Source organism: Catharus ustulatus, chromosome 6, assembly GCF_009819885.2.
Source record: "Catharus ustulatus isolate bCatUst1 chromosome 6, bCatUst1.pri.v2, whole genome shotgun sequence".
NCBI lineage: Eukaryota > Metazoa > Chordata > Aves > Passeriformes > Turdidae > Catharus > Catharus ustulatus.
In genome coordinates this window covers 8,332,185-8,353,183 of record NC_046226.1, presented here as the reverse complement: position 1 = coordinate 8,353,183, position 20,999 = coordinate 8,332,185, and the positions used below count along the sequence as shown (strand labels likewise).

The following is a 20,999-nucleotide window of genomic DNA, read 5'->3' as shown; positions in this document are numbered from 1 at the left end:
AATGCAGGGTCTCTTCTCCAGTGAATACTGTTTCTTTTCAAACCTCAATCAAGCACAGGTAACATCTGCACTCAAACATTTCAACTATCCAAACACTGGATAGCATATCACTAGTCTTACTGCAGGTTAACTTCTGTAACAAGCCACCAGCAATATTTCTTGCAGCCAAGTCCACCAAGTCTTGATCAGCACAGTCAATTCTCATACTTTCATGACAAACTTTGAGTCAAGTGAGACAAGCACACGTCTGGGGGCTTGCCCCCCTTTCTTGTTTCAGCACCTCTCCCCCTCCCCCAGGCAGCCTGATTGCCATGGAAAAAGCTGACTTCAAGGCAAACATATTCCATTTCCTTCCCCAGGAACTCTGCAGCAAGTTCATACAACTTCCTCATGAATAACCCAGAGGTGGAAAGTGAATAAGGAAGAAACGAAGAAAGATTCTGAGAAGACCTAGGAGTCACAGTCAGTACAAATTTTAGGGCAGACAGATAGTCTGCAGGGTTATCTTTTAGGAACAGACATTATAAAGTCACAACAGGGATCTTTACTGAAGGAGTAAATCATCCCTGTTTGGGGGGAACATGGAGGTTGGGGGCAGGGACAGGGCAGGGGGCTTTTTCTGAAACTTGAAGGATATTTCAGCCACTTGCATGTAAGAAGCTTCTCTGCTGAATTCACAGACCATCCACCATACAAAATCATAAGGACGAGCATCCTCTACATCTTCATTTTTGATTAAAGGAGTGAGCACAGTGACTCCTAAACAAAAGTTTTCCCTTTGGAAACCAGGGCCAAACAACCCCATTTTGTTAGGAGAGGAAGGCTGGTAAGAGTCCTGCAAACATCAGCAGCAGATAGCAGAAAGCAGTTGAGCAAGTTCAAGTTTTCTATTTGAGAGCAATTACTGCAGTTATACTCCTCTTGGCCCAGTCACAAAAGCAAGATGATGTTTACAAACTCTGGAGCCCCACTGTTGTGTGAGGGGAACTCTGTGAATTAGCCCCACCTGACAATCTTTAGGAAGTGTGCAAAGCCAGGGAGGGGTGAGAGGGGCTATTTTTTGCCATGGTCAACAGACAACAGGCTGATATCTCCACCTACATGAGTCTGAACACTCATTCCACTCCTCCACCAAACTAAGCAAAACCAGATCTGGAGGGGTGTGTATGTGTGTGTCCATATGGGGGTGGCAGAGGGAAATCTAGACTATTAAAGATCATTTCATTGCAAAAAGAGCACAAATAAAAACAATAGGTGACTAAGAGTCAGTCATGGAGTTAATTTATCAAATTTAACAGCCAGGTAGAGACTCACTTCAGCTGAAGAAAATTACCCAGCAACTAGGTGGAAGAATCCTACCAACGACCATCTGCATGCATCTGAAAGATAAAACAACTTGAAGGAGGAACTCAAAGGGATATTACAACACCTATTTGGCAGTGCCTAGTGTTTTTTGAAAGAGGAGCAGTGTGCTTCTCTCCAGGGTGATCAAACTACCAGGATCCTGACATGCCTTACACCAGAGAACACATTTGTACTAAGATCTTCATGTGAAAGTCAGAAGACACTCTGATCCTTCTGCAGTGGCAGAATGCAGCAAGAGTTTCTCAGTGTGAAGGGGTCTTTATATATCATGGGACAGCAAACATTCCAGCTGTGGAGTTCTCAAAAATCATCTTAAGTCTCATACTAGCTTCAGCTAATGCCTGTAGGAAACAGTGACCCATTTTCACAGAAGCCCAAAGTGCCATGACAGACTGGAGCTCCTCAAGGCAGGACATGAATACAGACACCTCAGACCACATAAAAACAAAGTGAGAGCCCTTTGGAGAGTCACCTACATATGAGAAGCTAAACCATGGGAACAATGACACCACAACTTTTTTATAACTGAGCACCCTAGACAGAAACTCAAAGCACATCTCAGCCAAGTCAACCTTATGACAGATGGCAAGTCAGAGATGGCATATTTGGTTCAGCACTGGCCCTGATCTCTGAGAGCACCTGTCAGACAGCTGTTGCAGCCAGGGCAGCAGCATCCCTGGGGAAAAAGGAAACAGGCACTCCAGGAAGAGTTTTCACAGCACCAAGAGCAAGTCCTTAGCTTCTCATTAAAAAAGCCTGCAGGAGATGTGACCAGGCAGCAGTCATGTGAGGATTTCATCTGAAGAGCTCATCTGCTGACTGCTCTCAGCTCCTAGAAGAGCCCCTCTTGCTTTAAAGCAGTCCCTTTCACCACTACACACATAGCAGACAGCTATAAAAAGCAGAGGCAAGCATTACTTCTGTTCCCTTGGACTAGCATTACTGCTATTCATCCCCACCCTATCCATCCCCCTTCCCCTGATTCCAGCATGTACACATCTCTGCTCTGTTCAGGGAGATTAAGTTCCAACTATGAAGTACAAGCTGCCAACTGTGGCCACTTAAATTTCAGCAAACACCATAGGATGGACTTGAAAATCCATATACTGTTTTCCATATACTTTCAGAACCAAACAAAAAAAAATCAGTGACAATTCAGCTACTCAGGACTGCCATGATAACTTGCCTTTCTTGAGATTTTCCAGCAAGAAACAAGAATATCCATATTTAACACCAATCCATGCCATAAGCTATCAGTTTTCTTGAAACACCTCTATTTTACTGCAAATGCCTTTTGCCTATGCCATTTCTAGGCACCTCCTCTGACACAAGTCTCAACAAAAGCACTGGCTTATATCAATGAGGAAAGATGATTTTTCCCCAACTGAATAAGTTTAATGCAATTATTTTTTTAATAAGTATCTTAGATTAACTACCAGTAACTTTATTCTAGTTACTAGAACAATGACATTCTAGATGGTCTTTAAACAACTTCTTATTCTTTTCTCTTTCCATGCTATCCTTTCAGAATTCTTTGTACCAACTGCTGTAGTAGGAGTACAGCATTGCAAGAGTCATTTTAACTTCCAGCCTTGTTAAATGTAAACTAATTTTCATAGAGCCCATCCCAGCCCTGGGTTAATGACACCTGTGACCTTGTTCTTCTGTGCAAATCTGTTTTGAGAAGCAAGGCATCACTAAATACATCTTTTGATAACCATAACCAGCTACTCCTTCAATCCACCAAAGCTATGTAGCTTCTCCCAGCTAAGCAAGTTCCCTTCACAAACTCAACACAAGTTCTTTGATCACAGTAAGAGATCTGCCTCCCACTCTTATCCTTGACTACTTAATATTCAAAAGTCTGTTGAAAAGAGCACCCTGGATAGAAAAAGAAGTTAGAGAACAACAAAAATCTTCCAGGAAGAGGACTGCAGAAAGCAAAGGTTCAGAGAAACACAAGAAGGAGGAACAAAGAATCAAGTTATTTCCATGAGAGAAATTCAAGACTTGGCCATAACTCCTCAGTCTGAAAAAGACACAACAGGACTAAGTGACAGAAGCTTAAATGCTTCAACAGGCCCTAGGGATGGGTCAGGAGTAGATCACCTATTTCCATGGTCCTGGTAAGAATTAAAATGTAAGAAAATAAGCTAACAGGAGTCATGGCCTGAAGAAATTAAGTCAGAGGAGATGGCATTTTGGCAGGACTTAGCAAAATGCTACAGGTGGCCCAAGGGAAAAGTGGTTTTAGGAGTTTTGTGGGTCCAAGGGCAAACTGGCAGGAACTTTTCAGAGACCAACCACAACTGTTTCTGGAGGCTCTCAGGTTGAAAATAGAGCTAGAGACAATGACCAGCAGTTTTTTATACTCTTGCCCTTAACCTCCAATGAGCATTTGTTTACATTCCCTGAACTCCAATCCCAATACTGGTGTGGCTCTAAAGCAAGTATTTCACTTTTTCTGATGGTTGACCTTAAAACAAGACAGTGTTAAAATTAATCAAACAATTACACTGCAGAATCTTGCACTGAGCCTTTACCATCTATCTCAGGACAATCAAAATTGTGACCAAAAAGTGAGGAAGAAAAGGAAGCCAGGAGAAACAAAGTACAATTCTAAATCAGATTTATAATTATACCTTAGAACTCCTCTTTGAAAACCATGACAGAAGACATAATTGAAAAATTTAATGAAGATTCTCTTTTCTGCAACACTGAAATGTCACATGAAATAGAACAAATGCAGAAATCACCAACCCATGCATGCTATTCAATCAGGTACCTGTTGCAGTAAATGCAACAAATGCTATGCAGATAAAAAAAGACAAGCTGAGCTAAAGCTACTAACTGGGAGATTTTATTATTCAGAATAAAGGTTTAGAGGACTGTAGGCTTCTCAAACTTCCCCTGAGGAAAAGGTAATCCAGACAGCCTTTTAATAGTGATTAAATCAGGTGACACAAAGCAGAACATACTGTCATTCAAGGCAAGACAACAGCAATGTTCAAATACAGCAAGCACTTATTTCACTAGAAGATTGACAAGTGTCAAGTGAAATACAAAGCTTAAGGTTTTCATAGCAATTTTTCCCACAAAAATTCATCAGTGTATTTGTGACAAAAATCCTGGTTTAACCATAAGAAAACCACTACTTATTTTGGAGAAGGTTGGTAAACCAAGGTTTACACAGAAAAATAACTGAAATCATTTCCCAATTCATGTCCAAACTTCAGCTATTCTGTTCACACTAGCCAAAACCAACCATGGCTTCCATGTGGCACCGATGAAGGCTAGTGCTTTTCCTAATTAACCTTCCTGCACTAAGAAAGTGATTCTGCACTGTCTGCGTGTGTCACTGAGCCAAGTGTCACACCAGCCACACATGATATTCCATATCAGCTAAAGAGTAAGCAAGAAACACTTCTCCCATTAAAAGCTGGGTCTCTCAGCCACTCAGGAACCAGTCTAAGGAACAAAACAGCTTTCAAAACATCATCTTAATTCTCCCTGGAGAATTAGGGAAAGAATAGAATAGGAAAGACGAAGATTAGTTTAGCATGACTGGCACAGAAGCTGTGAAGGCAAGAGCATCTGTGACAGTCTGGAAATAACAGCTAAAAAAAAACATGTTAGGAAGGAGATGAGAGGGAATAAAAAGCAAAAAACAGTCACAGACTTGCTATAGGACTTCCCCTAGTTGATTGAACCACCCCAAATGCAACACTACTCTCCATAAAGCACAACTTGAAGTCACATAAGGAATCCTTGTCATTACACAAGATCCCAGAGAAACTACTGAAAGAACCAGTCTCTTCAGAGCAAACCAGATTAATTAGCTAGATTTCCAAAAGATGCTTCTAGATACTCTGCATAGACCCCTGGACTACTCCTGATAAATGGAAAGAGCAATACATCCTTTTAGCAATTTGGGTCAATATCCGTGTGCCTGACAGTTCCTACAGCCTCAGCCCAGGCCTCAGACAACACAGATTTGGAATTTGATCAGAGATCAGACTCCTTAATGACTCAGGAAACACATTTTAGATCAAAATAAACAGGAGTAGAGAAGCAGGAATTAAGATATCACAGGCCTTCTGGAGCCATACCTGTAGAGAGGTATAAACCAACTGCTGATAATATTTTTCATTTTAACTTTTTCACAATCTTCAGTAAGGAAAAATATGCCTTGAAAGTTTTTGTCAGTAAACACGTAAGACCTTGTCGTGCAGGTCTCTAACAAGTCCTGGGAAAAGACTTGCAGAAACTCAATACCCTTTGACAACTGAGAAACTGCTTTTCTTTCAGGTAAAAGAAGCCCAGCTCACCAATTCTACTCCAATACACAACAAAAAACACGGCAAAAGCATCTTGGAGCTGATCCTCACGTCTGCTGGGCAGAGGTCTAGTATCCCATAAAAAGTTCTAGGCATGTGGAAAATGGGCCCCAAAAAAGGACAGCTTGTCCAAGCAGTCTGACACAGCAGTGCTGTTTATACATGACCACTGTGAAAGAAAAATTGACACCATAAAGAAGAATGACATGTACACAAGGTAAAATCCACCTGAAAACAGTCTTAAACCACCCTGTTCATCACTTTGCTTTGTTTCAAGGAGTTAAGAGCTAATGAGCACAGAATCCAAAACAGTTATAGAAAAACCATTAGTCATCCTTCCTACAGGCACAGCTCCCCTCTGATAGTTTACCCAAGATATCTATAGATACACTAAACCTCTAGGTAGTCTGATTAAAAGTTAACAAATATTTGGGTATCCTTTGATATGGGTGTTACTGTGCCTGTCCCAGTGAGGTTTCTCAAAAGTATACTGGAATATAAAATAGCATTAGCAAGATATTCTTCTACACCACAGAAGAAATTAAGTAGTAGAGAAGCCAGCCAATTACCAACACTATTTTAAGTATAACAGCTACCAACCAGAGCAATAGGATTTGGTATGGAACACTACAACCACACAAAAGGAACACTTTAGTAGCCTACCTGATAACTGTCAAACAAGTATCACAGTTTGTATTCTGCCTCTCAAACAGGAGAGCCTAGTTAACATTCTCCAGTTACATTTCCCTTTCTGAGAGCTCTAGAGCAAAAGCAGCAGAAAGGAAAATGAAATTAACCCCACGTGCATTGATCCTGAAAATACACTTGAACCTTAAATAACAGCCTTCCATCCTATTCAGAGAGAACATAAGATGTTGAGTTTTGAGATTAGAAATTGAAATTAAATCAGAAATTATATACAAGATCAGAGTAGCAATTCCAGTAGATGTTTCATGGTTTAAAAAAAAAAAATCAGAATCCACTGGCTTAGACAGAGGATCATAGCATTACATGTCAACACACACTTTGCCCAATCATTATGTTCCAGGAAAATAAACCAACTCCATCTTAAGATGCTTTCATGACTGCACAACTAATAAGCTGCAGTCCTCCCCACCACAGCTGGAGCTGGCACTAGGAGTTTCCAGAAATCCACCCACAGTTAATCCAATAGCAAAGAACAGAAGTATTGATGAAATTAGGGAACAGACAAAAAAGACTTTCAGATAAAGAGACTTGTACAGCCAGGCAGTTGGGGGCCATCTGAACATCACTCTATTAGATTTAAGTGGAAGCTTTCAGCCTTGCTACCACCTTTGAACTGTTTCAGACAAACTTGATATTAACCAAGTATCCACGTCCTACTCTTTTCCTAAAGTTTTGGAAGAAGTCCAAGATAAATTAAGCCCATTATACACACACTTTCTTGTTGCATTAATGAAAGTGTAGCTAGATTGTCTCTTTTGAAGTGTTTGTAACAACCATGAAGGCCCATTAACGGTTAGTGTAAGTCTTGTTTTATGCTAATATTTAGAATTCAAAGATGAACTAGTAATTAATACTGCTCTTCCCCTCCCCTCTGCACTCCATGTGGCATGGATATTAGTGTCCTCTGGGCACTTGAAGCCATGCATCATTATAATTTCAACTTGAAGTCAAGAGGGAATTAAACTAACTATGTAATAACATACTTTAATTATTGTTCTAAACACAGAACACCTGCATGCATTCTCTTTTGTATTGGAAATATGCATACTAAAAGTAAGCAAATATATAAAAAAACAGTTATGCCCCCAAGTTCTATGTATGCAAAGGTCCCAGGAACACAGAGTAGTGTTTTAATCTTAACCCTTTTAAATAATGTTAGCTGTTGATAGCACTGCAATCTTTCCCTTTGTTTTTGAAAAAGCAAATGCCCACAAAACCAATTCCAGCTAATGAGCTCTAGATGTCTTGCCTTAGGAAGAGGAGAGGCTCACACTCAACCACAGTTCCCAAGGGAGCAGAGATTGTGGCACTGTTTTTCTGAGTCCTCTTCAATTCCCTCATCAGTCCTACCCATGTGAGTCACCCCCAGAGCTCCCTGGGCAGCAGCAGCCACAGCTGGAAGGGACATGAAACAAAGACCCCACTGGCCCACAGTGATGGCAGCAGCTGATGGATCAAACCCTCACTCAATCGAAACAAAACCCATTCTTTTCCTCCCATGGCTTTGGTTCTGAGCACAGGTATCACCACAAGCCTTTTCAACAATAACAAACACAATTATCTCTGTTTTATTGCTACATCGAGTCACTCAAGAGTTTCAGTCAATTTGAACTCCACATTTCCACAAGAGACTTGGCAAACAGAGCTTAGATGTGCTCATGGCTCGTAACAGAAATGTCATTAATCCAAAAGAAAGGGACAACACACCTAAGCTGTCCCTCATTTCACCCCCAACAAAACACTCAGTTTTCAACTTCTACACATGCTAAAGAGGCTGGTAGGGAAGCAAACAGTAAAAAACCACCTTATTTTAGTTCTGTGTAAATTTGCAGGAAGAAGTTGAGCAGAAAAATAAGAGTCACCACTCTAAGAGTAGGTGCAAGTTCTTTCATGTAGATCAGCACACACAAGGAACTTGAATAAAGTGATTCTGCACACAGCAAAGTGTACGTGGTAGAGCCAGAGTTCAGCTGTGAAAAAACTAAAGTTTATGAACACATTCCTGAAATAAATGCTTCAATCTTACTCCAGCAGCAGGACTGAATCTTCTGAACAGTACTCTGTGGTTACAGTAAATCTTTATCATGTTTGCAGCACCAACCACTACATTGCACTTCATTATCATTAAATATAAATTGCTTACAGTAGCAAAGAAATACAGCATAAAACAGTATATGTAGCTCACAATTCCAGGCTATTTAAATATACAACAACCAAGACATGATCAATCCCACTGTAACAATGCAGCATCAGAACTCCAATATCCAATCACCTCTTTCAGATTCATGTAAACTGGAGGGGACCTGATATAGCTTTACATTATTACAAAACAGACAAAAACCACAAATGGGCCCACCTTTGGAAGGAAAACTTTGTAACAAAGGTAGCAAAGTACATGAAGCAGCCTTTGAAAGTAAGCACATGCTTGTAAATTTACTCTAAGCATGTAAATTCAGAATGCTTCTCTATTTTTTCCCCCTTCTCCTCCCACTGACATGGATCTGGAAGCTAAGAAAGGGAGATTATGTCAGCAAGTCCTCAAATTTATTTCACTGCTGACCCCTAGTTACTCCTCTGGTGGGTAACAATGTTATAGCTTTTCTCATAAGGATGAGTATCAACAGAGAACACAACAAAGCCATGGAAAGTAGGCCAACATTAAAAAAAGCAGAGTAATTTTTTTAGTTCAAAGCTGGAGCCATAACTCAAAAATATGTCCCAGTACTACTTTACAGTTTCAGCACTTCATTTGCCACCAACTCCCTGCTGTTCCAACTTTCTCCAGATTCCTCGGCAAGCTGAAGATTCACAGAGTACCAAATCTTCAAAATCCATCCTAATGGCTTAGGGACAAACAAATTATCACTGAGAGCAAGCTGCCACAAGCTGAGACCATCTTTCCTGTCAGCCGAAGCTTATTTTGTTTCCCTTACATTTGCAGTGATCTGGGAATAGATATGAGCAGCTTGAGAAGATCTGGTGATACATGCAACAGTTTGCACTTCTTCCTAAGCCCTGAGACAATTAACATTCTGACAGCCCTCAGTCCAAGCCCATGCAATGTTAGATAAAGGGAATCTGAATTCTGGAAATTAACTTCTGAAGGATTGCCACCAGCTGGGGTTGGGCAACCACTTCACCTTCATCTCCTGGGAACAGGAGATGTGTGGTTTACAGCTTGGTAGCCTCTCCACAACCCTGGAGTTATCACAGCTGAACAGCAAATATCAGAAAGCTCTGCAGGAGCACTAAATATTTGACAGCCAACACCTTACACGTCTGTGCAAGTCCAAACACTTTATTTTCCTTGCTTCCTTCCCTTCCTCACTTTCTGATAGGAGAAAGCACCAATGTGTGGATGAATCATGGAAAACTACTCTGTTCTACAAAGGTATCCAACAGCCAAACACAACACTAAAATATCTGGGCCTATATATAAACATGATTTAAATAACAGTTTATAACCAACACAGGGGTGTTATCAGGTCATTGTGGTGTGCAAAAACCAGTCATTACTGAGGGGCAGCACATGGATATACCTGCCCTTAACAGTCTAAGTTACCATGGGAAAATCATGTCATTGTACCATAAAGGTACAATCACCACTATTGAAAAAAAAAGGTAACAATAACTGAAACTATTTTAAGCAGTAGCACAGGTTACCAGACCAGTGCTGTTCAAATTGTCCTCAGTCAGTAGGAAGAACACTAAATAGTACCAGAAATTGCACACCTTAAAAAACTTCTACTTCAGTAGATTAATTGAAGATCAATAATTAAGCTATTTCAATATTTCTCAACTTACTGCTTAAAGCATGTGTCAATCAAGTCTTCCAAGTACGAACAAGTTCCCTAATTAGATCTTAAGTTCTCCAGCTGGAATCCAGGACCTATTACATTAAAAGTGTAGATTCTGTCTTAAAGCAGACTGTTGAACTTTGCAATGCTATAAACAGAATCATACATATTCAGGGGAGGAAAAAAAAAAGGAAGAAATAAGGAAAGAAGCCCATTTGATCCTTTAGTTAACTGTTAGCTCATACAATAATTCTCTCCAATTTGCATGAAGAGTAAGGACATTTTTCCATCTACCAGCCTACCTGCAGTATCCTACTTCATCAGTATTAACATTCACTAAGAGTCTGAAAATGTAATTTTAAATGTAAAATTGATCCAGTTTGAACATTATATGCTTAAAGTTATTTAAGATGGTATGTTCACAGTCCTAGAAAGACTAGAGACACACAGGACTATGTGGTACTGAAAAACGCACTGCAACAATAATTTAAATGTTATAATCAAACTGTAACATATTAAACAAAGCCCACCAGAACACATCCTGCTGGGAGCAAGATATATAATCAAGATTTTCAAACCCAAAGCAGGATGTAAACAGATTTCAGTTTGTGAACTAATACTTCAGTCTTATCTCAGATTGAAAAAAAATTAAAAAAAAAAGACCAACTTCAGGGAATGAGCACCTGTGCATCTGTCCTAGGGGCATATAATTGGTTACTCAAGGACTATTAGGCTGTTTCTTAGCAACCTCTGCAAGCTCTAATCAAGTAAGACTAAGATTGTCATTTAGGCTTGAAATGCCTGGCCCCTTCCATCTGATGTAGCTTTCTATTGAGTAGCAAGCAGTCATTGCAACTACAGATAAAATCCAGGCTTACAGCATGATTCAGCTCAGAGTTCTTGTTATCAGAAGATCCTCATGATAAATGGTTTTTACATTTTATTTAGCATCTGAAACAGTAATAATAAAATAAATATTTAACTTTCCTCCTTTATATACAAATTAAAGGCTAGTTACAACTATGAAGAAAACCCTTAGGAATGGTTTAACAAATGAGTGTGATGTATAGCTCAACTCTTAAACAAGATTTTATAACTGTAAATCATTTCCCAAACATAATTACAAGAAAAATGGTTAATATCAAAAGCAGTGGTGGAGACATTTTAGGAAAATAGCAAGCATTTCTCTCAGAGAAGAAAGGTATTTACATCTTTGGTGATGCTGAAATGTGTCTACTATGTTGCAAACGTTGGACTTCTAAAATTAACTATCTTTGAGCAGAATCTGGACATCAGACCAGGAAAAACAACAACAAAAAAGCCAAAGCACTGGAGTATTCAAAAAATGAACTCATCAGTTCAGTCTTAGTCTAGCATCATTGCTTGTCTGTAGTATCAGTGGGCACATGACAGACTGCTAAAGACAGCATCCAATCATTAATAGAGCATTTTCTCCTGTACAGTTAGCAAAGGCACCAGAAGACTGGTTACATCAGGGATGGCCACCCCTCCCTGACTCGAGGTGATCTACAGCACAGCCATCACTGCTCTCCTCAGCTCTGTCCCTCCCAAAGGTGGCCCTGGGTGCACAGAGAGGGAGCAGCTCTAAGGGAGCCCCAGCAGTCCACAGGAGGCAGGTCAGTGGTGTCTAACAGGAGTAGAGATGCTCTCAGCCACCCACACTGCTGCATTCCCTAGCCCTGGGAGCAGGACAGGCTGGGGTTCTCAGGCTACACCTCCTGCTCCTGTGAGAGCTGAGCAGCTCTAAAGCACTGAATGGACACGGCACTGCCAGCCAGCAGCCACCTCTGACCGGGGATTGACCCGTTTTAGACACCCACTAACCAAAGCCAGAACAGATTTCTACAAAAAGCCCATCAAAGGTTTATCACAGTGCAGGAGAGGGAGGAAGGGTGGAGTTACTGCCAAGGAACAGCAGAACTCTCCTTCAGGTAAGCAAATGGCTAAGCATCAAGGAGTCAGAAGCACTGCCAGTATATCCTTATTCCTCTCCTCTTCCAAAGTGATGCTCTCAAGCTCCTTCCAGATCAGAGGATTACTGCAGCTAGAACTGGACAGGATCAAAGCACAGCAAATGGGTGTGCTGAAGGAAAAGGCAGGGTCACTTTCTGATGGTGTCTCCTCATCAGGTTGAGCAGCTCTGAAACAGAGCAGGCAACACAAGCAGGACCCACACAGAGTTGACAAAACACTGGGTTTGTTTTCAGAGGAGCAGGGAGGGAAGCGTTCTGGCACACAACAGCCTAAAGCTCCTGCAGATGACTAAGTGCATGATGTGATCATAGCTGTTTTATGAACTTAAGATAGTTTTTAAAGTACATCTATAGCATGTATTTCACAGCCAACACAAAGCAACTCCTAGAGCAAAAACAAGCCAAGGAGTCAGACTATACAAAAAAGATGAATTCCACCCATCTCACTTACACACAGTGACTCCAAGGCATTGCTCAACAGAGGGGTCACACAGCCACTGGCCCACAAGCAGACAGGACAAAAGTAACTTTCAAAGCTAAAAACAAAATAAAAATTTACCTTGCACATCTGTCTCAAATCTCCTTTCATACAAGAAGAAATTTGTGGCAAAAATACATATTAACAAATACACTAAAAATTTACTATTTTTGGTATTTTTTTAAATCCAGAAAATGTAATAGTTCCACATTAACAATTGTTTGACAAAAGCTTAATTTTGCAGCTTTTGTACTGAAAAACAGAACTTGCAAAAGCAAGCTGCATTTGCACAAGAAACACAAGCAGTAGCCTCAAATACAGAAGGCAGCTTCTGCTACACAAAGCTCCTCAACATCTACACTCACACTTGAGCCTCACAGGACCACTCAAGCCACCTGAAATACAGTGGGAACACAGCCTAATTCGGCCAACTATCACAAGACTGATATAACACAAACTAATTACAATTCCACCCCAACTACATTCAAGATAAATCTGATTGTTTAAAGATTAATGCTGCAAATGGTCATGTCTCCAGCAAACCTTTCCTATGCAGACTTTTTTTTTTTTTTGAGAAAAGAGCATTTGGATCATCTTTAAACAGCCCAGAGACAGTGCTACAAAGCCTCTACTGCACTGCAGTGAATCAAACATGCCCTGCTTCTACCTCACATCCTCTCTTGTAAGAGTAATCCTGACTACTTTAATTCCTATTCCATTTTCAGTCAAAGATTTAATGCCCACACCAGCTGTGGCTAGGAGTGTAGCATTTCACAGATAGGCTGGCTGGAGCACCTTCTGGAATAAAGATCAGAAAGCTGACAAGAGGTGTACAAGCACATTGTCAGTGGCTGGGAGGTGAGGGACTTGGTCTGCAAGTTTTGACTTCAGCCTCAGTGTTTCCAATAAATAAACACATGTTTATTTAAGGAAACTTTCAAGGAGTATAAATAGAAATGTTCTTTACTATCTGACCATCTCTGTGACATTCAAAAAACCCTCAGAATTTCAAGGTATAAAGTTTAAACAGTTCACAGAATATTGTCCTTTGAGGCATATTTATTTCAAAGACATAAGAAATTCTAGATTTAGTGACATGAATGCATGAAAGATTAAGAGTGCAAGGAGCACTTCTGCTTAAAATTAGAAGACAGATTTCCTATAGTTACATGAAACTTAAGTCTTTAGACTTTCTATTCTGGGCAAGCTGCAAATAGTTGCTGGCACACACAGCATGCCAATAATAAATCCCTTTTTCAAAGAGTGGTTCTGAAGTGGTCACCATTAAGGCCTTGGTTCTTTTTTAGAGGTGACACCTGCAGCTGCTATTGAAATCAACTGGAGTTGTCACTTCCCAGCATTGCTGAAGTCACTCTCTAAAACATCACTCCATTATCTTCTTCTAAGAAAGAGAAAAAGAAAAAAAAAAGCCCTGAAAACTACCCTTTGCATTTGTGTCACTTGAGACCAAAGGGATATCATTTTTATAATAAACCATTTCCTCAACCTTTTGTTTCTGATCAAAAAGGTTTCAAGGCAAACACAGAACTGAGCAGGTAAAAGCATATAAATACATGATATACCTTCCCAAAAGCGAGGAAAATGGATCTATGTTTTCTGATTCACAGTACAGTTGTTCATGATTTGCAACAAGCAGGGGAAGATTTTATGAGCACAAGGACTGCAGATGTTTTGACAAAATAAGAAATATTTTGGTGTGGCACCTCCACAGGAGTCCCAGAGTCTGCTGACAAGCCCACCAGGCAGAGACAGTAAGCATGCACCAAGTTTGGGGAGGGAAAGTCAAGTATAGTCAGCAAAGCCTCCCACCAGGGGAAAAAGGCTAGTGGTAAATAAGACATTAAACATTTATGCTAGACCATCAATATACAGCTATTAACTAGATTCTTTTTTCCATGCTGATTTCCTGTGCTAACAAGGTGCAATGCATGGACATTACAGCCCATCACTACCAGGTGAATTTTACATTTTGGTATAAGGTCTTGCTCTCACTTCTTATTCCCTGCCCTCAGGTCTCACTTGGAACTGTGCTTTTGCAAGCATTTTCCTTAATGAGGAGTTTCAATGGAGCAAAGAACAACTAATTACAGGCAAAGCTTGCTGTGTGCCTCTCCAATGTTTCATTTGTCAAATTGTAAACTTTTCACAAGAAAAAAAACCATACCTACTGTTCCTCTGGTACAGCCATGCACAAGTTCCTTTTCCAGTGCTAAATGGCCTAACTTTAACCTGCCTAATTTAAGCCTATCTGTCCCAATGGGTTGTCATCCAAGATGACAGGATGCATGTTTACTCTATCAGGGAGCACAGAGTAATCTAATCCAGGATATTTTCATCATAAAGCCTCAAGATCCTGATCAGAGAGCAGTGATGGCTGTGTTGAGACAGGAGGTAGACCAACTGTGGGTCTACCAGCCAAACAAAAATAGACAAGAGCATTTCCTACAGCCAGGCTATCTAGTTCCCTAGAGGCACCAAGGATCCCAGATAATGAGCTAGATGCCTTCCAGGGCCTCCACCACCTTCACCTCTCAAACTAAAAGGACAGGGAGAGCTTGGTGCAGAATCCTACAGCTCACCAGACAACATGTGAAAGTGCCAGGCAGAATGTTGCACCCATTAAGCAATAAAAGCTGCAAGGTCAAGTATTCCTGCTCAGGTTTTGGCAGGGGAGGGGACAAGTTGCTTTCTAAGAAATTTAACATTTACTGCTGCAGCCAAGCTATCCTCTCAACAGCTTTACATATTTGATGGTTCACATGCCTGTGTATGTTTTAGATCAAGACTGAACCCTTCCAGGCATTTGGATGAGACCCACATAGGGACTGCATACAGATGAAACTCACACACAGCCTGGACATTAAAATTATAGATATTTTTTATCTACCTGAGAGTCAACATTACTTCAAAAGGTTAGAGAGAGGTGCTACGACCACACTCTAGGGAAAAACACTAAGATAGAGCCTAAAAAAAATAAAAGAAAAAAAATCAGTTAGTTGCCTCATCCTAGTGAGGAAGGCACCCTTTATCCAAGTAGTCTGCAAGGGCTGCATGAACCTCTACTACCTAGACTGGTCACACAGTCCTAGCTAAGCACCAAAGAAAAGGAGAGGTGAAAATTACTTATCCCCAAGACCCTGAATGCTGAAGTTCACCTGGGGAGTTCAGAGTACACAGAATCCATGGGTGCACTGTCAGTCACAGCAGGATCTCAAAAACAGAGAGGCTGAGAGGAGCTAATGATGCATACTGTAATACATGATTTCAACATCCACAACTAGTCAGAACAATTCCTCTATATGACTAATTAACTGAAGTAATGGATGCCATACCAATATTTATGGTACAGAAAAAACACTGAATTCCCTGAGGGAAAGAACAGGGTGGAGGGAAAAACCACACACAACTCACTCCATTTCATGCCATCTTGTAAAGGAGTACAAGAAATGGTTCCACATAACCCATCCCACAGAACAGCCAACTTCAAAACACCATCTTCAGAAGCAACTTTCAATTAGCCTCAAATCCAAAATTCTGCCAATGACTATTGATAAATATTGCCAGGTATTTGTGAAGCTTCAATGTCTGAACAAACAGCTTTGTGTTAGGGAAAAAAAATTCTCAAGACTAACAAGCCTAAACTGCAACTGAGCAGAATCAATTTCAAAGCTACTTGAATTCTTCTGTCGTCTTTGTTTTAAAGTCACACATAAATTTCAATTGCATCATTTGTTTGTTAACAATCTCAAACAAGCATTAAGCTTCAAGTTTTACAGCAGGAGGCAAAGAAAAAAATGTGAGGTAGGTGGGTGAAGAAGACAGCTGTATTGTTCTAGCTGTTCCTCAGCCTCTCCCACTGCCAGATTTCTGTGGATGATGTATCCCAAGGTAGCAATTTTAAGAACTTTCTGGCACTATCCCAAGCTCCCTCTTGCAAATCAGAGATCAGACTAATGATATAAAAAAAAACCGGACAGGAAACAGGAATAAGCTGGATAACTGACACTGTTTCAAACACTGGAAGTCGCTGAACTCTGGTACTGCAGCTTTGCAGAAGAGACAGTTATTCAAACTGAAAAAAAAATTACCTCATAAAATTAAGAAGAAAAATCAGTAAAACAAATCAAATAACTTTCCAGGAAATTATTTGCTTTACAGCTACTGCTTGGGACACTGCAGTATCACATAGACTTCAAGAAACTCCACCCCACCCCTCCCCAGCAATTTATACATTACAGCATTAGTCTCTAAGTGAGGGAGTTTATCATTCAGATGAAGATCACCAAGAAGTCTGCATAGACTCATGCTGGTTTTCATTAGTGTGGAGCTTAAAAATTCAAGTTAGAACTACTGAAATAAATCCTTTGCTCACTGCCAACACCAAAGCAAATTTGTTTCGTAAGCAGCGGACACAATTTCCAACGCTCTTCACTCTTGCTCCTTCCCATCATATTAAAGAAACAGTAACTTCACTACTGTTGTACAGCAAAAATAAAAGTCATACAAAAATACTATGCCCACATTGTTGTTTTTCATCTGCAAACCTAAATACAGAAAGAATACCATTTGCGAATAATTTAGAAATTAACCCAGGGAGTTGAAACATAATCCAGGAACTCAATCTACTTCAAAAACCCCTCATGATAAACTAGCACTACAATTAAGCCTCGCAAAGTCTACACAGCTTATGCACAGCTCTGACAAAGATGCTGTGTTCCCCATCAAGAGATGAACACAGAGTTCAGAATTTAACTACAATATACAGAAGGGACTTCTTTCCATAGGTGCAGCCACAGACTGTTGTAAAGTAAAACTACTCACACACAGCTTATTTTTAGAACCCAGGGTGGGCTGGGAGAGTATTCAGAAAACCATCCAAAAATCAGCTAACCACCCACCAGACTGCAGTGGTACTGTTCAAACAAATTACAGCCCACTTTGCAACAGCTACAGGGAAAAAATGGTGGAAAAAGGAATACCCTGAGTCTTTAAATTCCCTTAAAATGCTGGAGGCAACAGTACAAGAAACAGCAGCAGACAGGGCAGTGTGGGCTGGAGACACTGCATTAATTCACCTGCAAGAGGCAGGTCAAATAGGCCTTACTTAGGACTGGGTGAGCACAGAACAACAATATCCGGCAGCTGCAAGGTAAGAATGTGCTTATTCCAACAGAGAAAAATTCAAAGAAGGTTGGGCTTAGGGATCTGCAGTGCAAGGATCAAACTCTCCTCGTGTTTCAAGGAGCAATACCAGAAACTGGCAAAATAAAAGCATGAGTTAAATTACCTTTACTTCCTCATGCAGATAACATTCAGAAGTTTGAGGTGCTAACACTACTGAAATCTCCAGCCGAAGAGTTTACGATTTCATCAAGTCTGTATTAAATGGCCAATAAAGAGGAGAAAGAATCTTAATTTTCTCTTTGATGTTATAACTTAAGAACACAGTTCTAAATACCCTGGGTTTAGGGCATTGACTATACCCATTAACAGGAACATTTCCAAGTTCAAGAGGGCACAGGACCAACAAAGGCCATCAACACACCCAACCTGGCAACCAGAACTTAAGTGCCTCTGCATGGAAAAATTTATCAGTTGTATCTTTTTTAAACATTCAACTGCAGCAAATTCAGTGAGTCCTTAATTTGTAGGGCATAGCATCAGGTTGGAGGGTCCCCGGTAGAACAGAAAGTGAGATTATTTATATAGACTGGCTTCCTTTAGCTTGAAGTGGTAAATGAAGCATTTTTGTCCCTAACCATTCCTAGCAGGCATTCTCCAAGGAACCAAGATGCCTCGAGCTACAGTCAGAGAGGCCAGCAAGGGCCATTTCATCTGTGAGTCACCAGGTGCCAAACGCAATCCGCAGGTACCGAGGCTTCCGATACGCATCTCCCCACCGAGCCGGGGCACTGCACCATCCCCATTCCGCAGCGCCTCGCAACTTGCCAGCTTCCAGCCCGTGGCCCACTTGGAAGGGCTGAGGGCAACAGCTGTGAAACTCCCTGCAGGATCCTACCTGCCTGCAGCCGGGCAGGGAGCCCAGCCCGCCCTGCCTCCCTCCCGCCGGGCGCTCTCCACACCCCGCATCCCCAGAGCGGGATGCTTCCAGTGTCCAAGGACACGGACTGGCACCGGCCTGCAGTCTCCGCGGATCCCCATCCCTGGGAGCGTCCAGAGCCAGCCGAGATGGGGCTCTGAGCAAACTGGGCTAGCGGAGGGTGTCCCTGCGCACGGCAGCGGGGCTGCACCGCCATGGTCTCTAAGAGTCCATTCCACATGCTGCATTCTACATGCAGCGCACGAGGGGACGGGGCCGAGCTACCAGGGCGCTGCGCGGGCGAAGCACTGAACCCCGAACCGCGGAGCGCAGGGCGGAGCGGAGCGGGGGCGGCCACGGGGCCCGGGACACACAGAGCCCGGCGGGCAGGCGGTACCGGCGGGCCGGGGCCGCGCTCCGAGGGGCCAGCCCCGGGCTCACGGCGGCTCAGGGGCCGCGCTCCGAGGGGCCAGCCCTGGGCTCACCAGCGGGCCGGGGGCCATGCTCCGAGGGGCCAGCCCCGGGTCGGGGGCCGCGCTCCGAGGGGCCGGCCCCGGGCTCATGGCGGGTGGGGCCGGGGCGTGGCCGGCCCAGGTGCGGAGGCCCCGCCCCCCGCAGGTGTGGGACCCCCCGGCGCGCGCCCCGCCCCGCCCCCGCCCCGCGCGAGCCGCGGCACGCGCCCCGGCCCGCGCGCCGCGCCCGCCAGCAGCGCCCCCTGCCGGGGGCAGCCCCGCGCCGCGGCCGCGCCGTCGGGCTCCGCTGCGCGGGTGGGGACGGGGTGGGTTCTCCTCGTTATTGTGATTTTCCTGCCTTCAGCTTCTCAGAACCCGGCCGCGGCTCCTCCCGCAGCCGCTCCCCGGAGCTCCCGCAGCACCCACCGCCCGCGGTGGCTCACGCCGCGCAGCCGCCCCCGCTCCCCGCGCCGCCGGCCGTGCCCCGCAGCCCCGCGAAGCGGCGGCCGCGCCCAAGGCAGCGCCCCGGCAGCTGGCCCCGCTCAATAACGGGGGAGCGGGAGCAGCACCGGCGGGAGCGGGCGCGGGGGAACACCACACAAAACAAGGGTGATAACGAGAGCGCGATTAAAAACCTACCGGCCATGCGAACTGGAAGGGAATAACAATCCTGCCCGTCTCGGGGGTTCTGCCTTGGTGGGAGTATTTGTTGCTGTTCAAATAGAAAATATTTCCACCGAGAACCGGGGTAGATCCGGATCCGTAGTTGCAGGGTCCGACCGGGGTGATCTTGGCCTGATATTCCTTGAGGCAGACTTTCACGTAAGTGTCGCACTCGTCCCGGGAGCAGTCCAGGTTCTCGGGGCTTTTCTTGCCATCGCAGCATTCCCCATTGAACAACTCGCCGTTTACATTCCGCACCGAGTTAAGCTGCAGCTCGAAATAGCCCGTGGAGCGGGACACCTAAAAATAAAAGCCGAAGGGGAGACAGCCTCGTTACTACCGCGGCCGGGGGCAGCGCTGGCAGCGCGGTGCTGCGGGTCCGCGGCTCCCACGACAACTTTCGCCGGCTGCGGGTTTAACCCCGCCGCGGCAACATACATATGTTTACGTATATGTACATATACATACACAGCCGTATAGACACACGCGTAAATAAGAAACGAGCGAGGTGCAGAGGAAGAAGGCAGCCGCGGCGCCCCGCGGCCGGAGCGCAGCCCCCCGCGCCCCGTCCCTACCTGCACGCAGGAGGCGAGGAGCAGCGCCAGGCCGAGCGCGGCGGCGCGGGGGGCCCGGCTCGGCCGGCCGGCACCCCGCATGCCTCCTGCTCCCGCTGCTGCTCCGCGCCGCCGCCTCAGAGGAGCCCGCCGAGCCCACCGGCCACGGACCGGCGGCCGCTCGCGGCATGGGCGGTGGGGGAGCCGCCCGCAGCGCGCCGGGGGGCGCAGGGCATGGGCTGCCGGCGGGGCCGCCCGGAGCGCTCCGCCGCCGCTCCCCTGCCGCGGGCTCCGCTCGCCCTCTGTGCGCCTCGGCTCCGCGGACACCCAACAAGTAGGTGCCGGAGTGACAGCTTCATTACCCATTCGCCGCCGCGGCCGCCGCCTTCATATTAATGAGGGGGACGGCCCGGCCCCGCGGCCGGCGGGTGGGGCCAGCGCCGCTCCCGCCGCGGCTCTTAAAGGGCGGCGGGCGGCTCTCGCTCCGCCCTGCCCTGACCGCAGCGGGGTCCGCCAGCGCCAGGTGGTGCAGGGGGATGAGAGATGCGGGACACCCGCGGAGAAGTGTGCGTGTCGGTGGGCGCGGGGTG

The 20,999-nt window shown here is 44.1% G+C and overlaps 1 protein-coding gene across 1 annotated transcript in view; it reads right to left on the bottom strand.

Moving 5' to 3' along the window:
- JAG2 (jagged canonical Notch ligand 2) overlaps positions 1 to 20,775 on the bottom strand; it is a 68,232-nt gene extending 47,457 nt beyond the window's left edge. The window contains exons 1-2 of the mRNA XM_033063518.1: positions 20,431 to 20,775; positions 19,832 to 20,155 (exon numbers count right to left, since the gene is read on the bottom strand). Of these exons, the coding sequence (XP_032919409.1) occupies positions 19,832 to 20,155; positions 20,431 to 20,775 (669 nt within the window). The remainder of the gene's footprint in view (positions 1 to 19,831; positions 20,156 to 20,430) is intronic.
- Between the last annotated feature and the right edge of the window lie 224 nt (positions 20,776 to 20,999).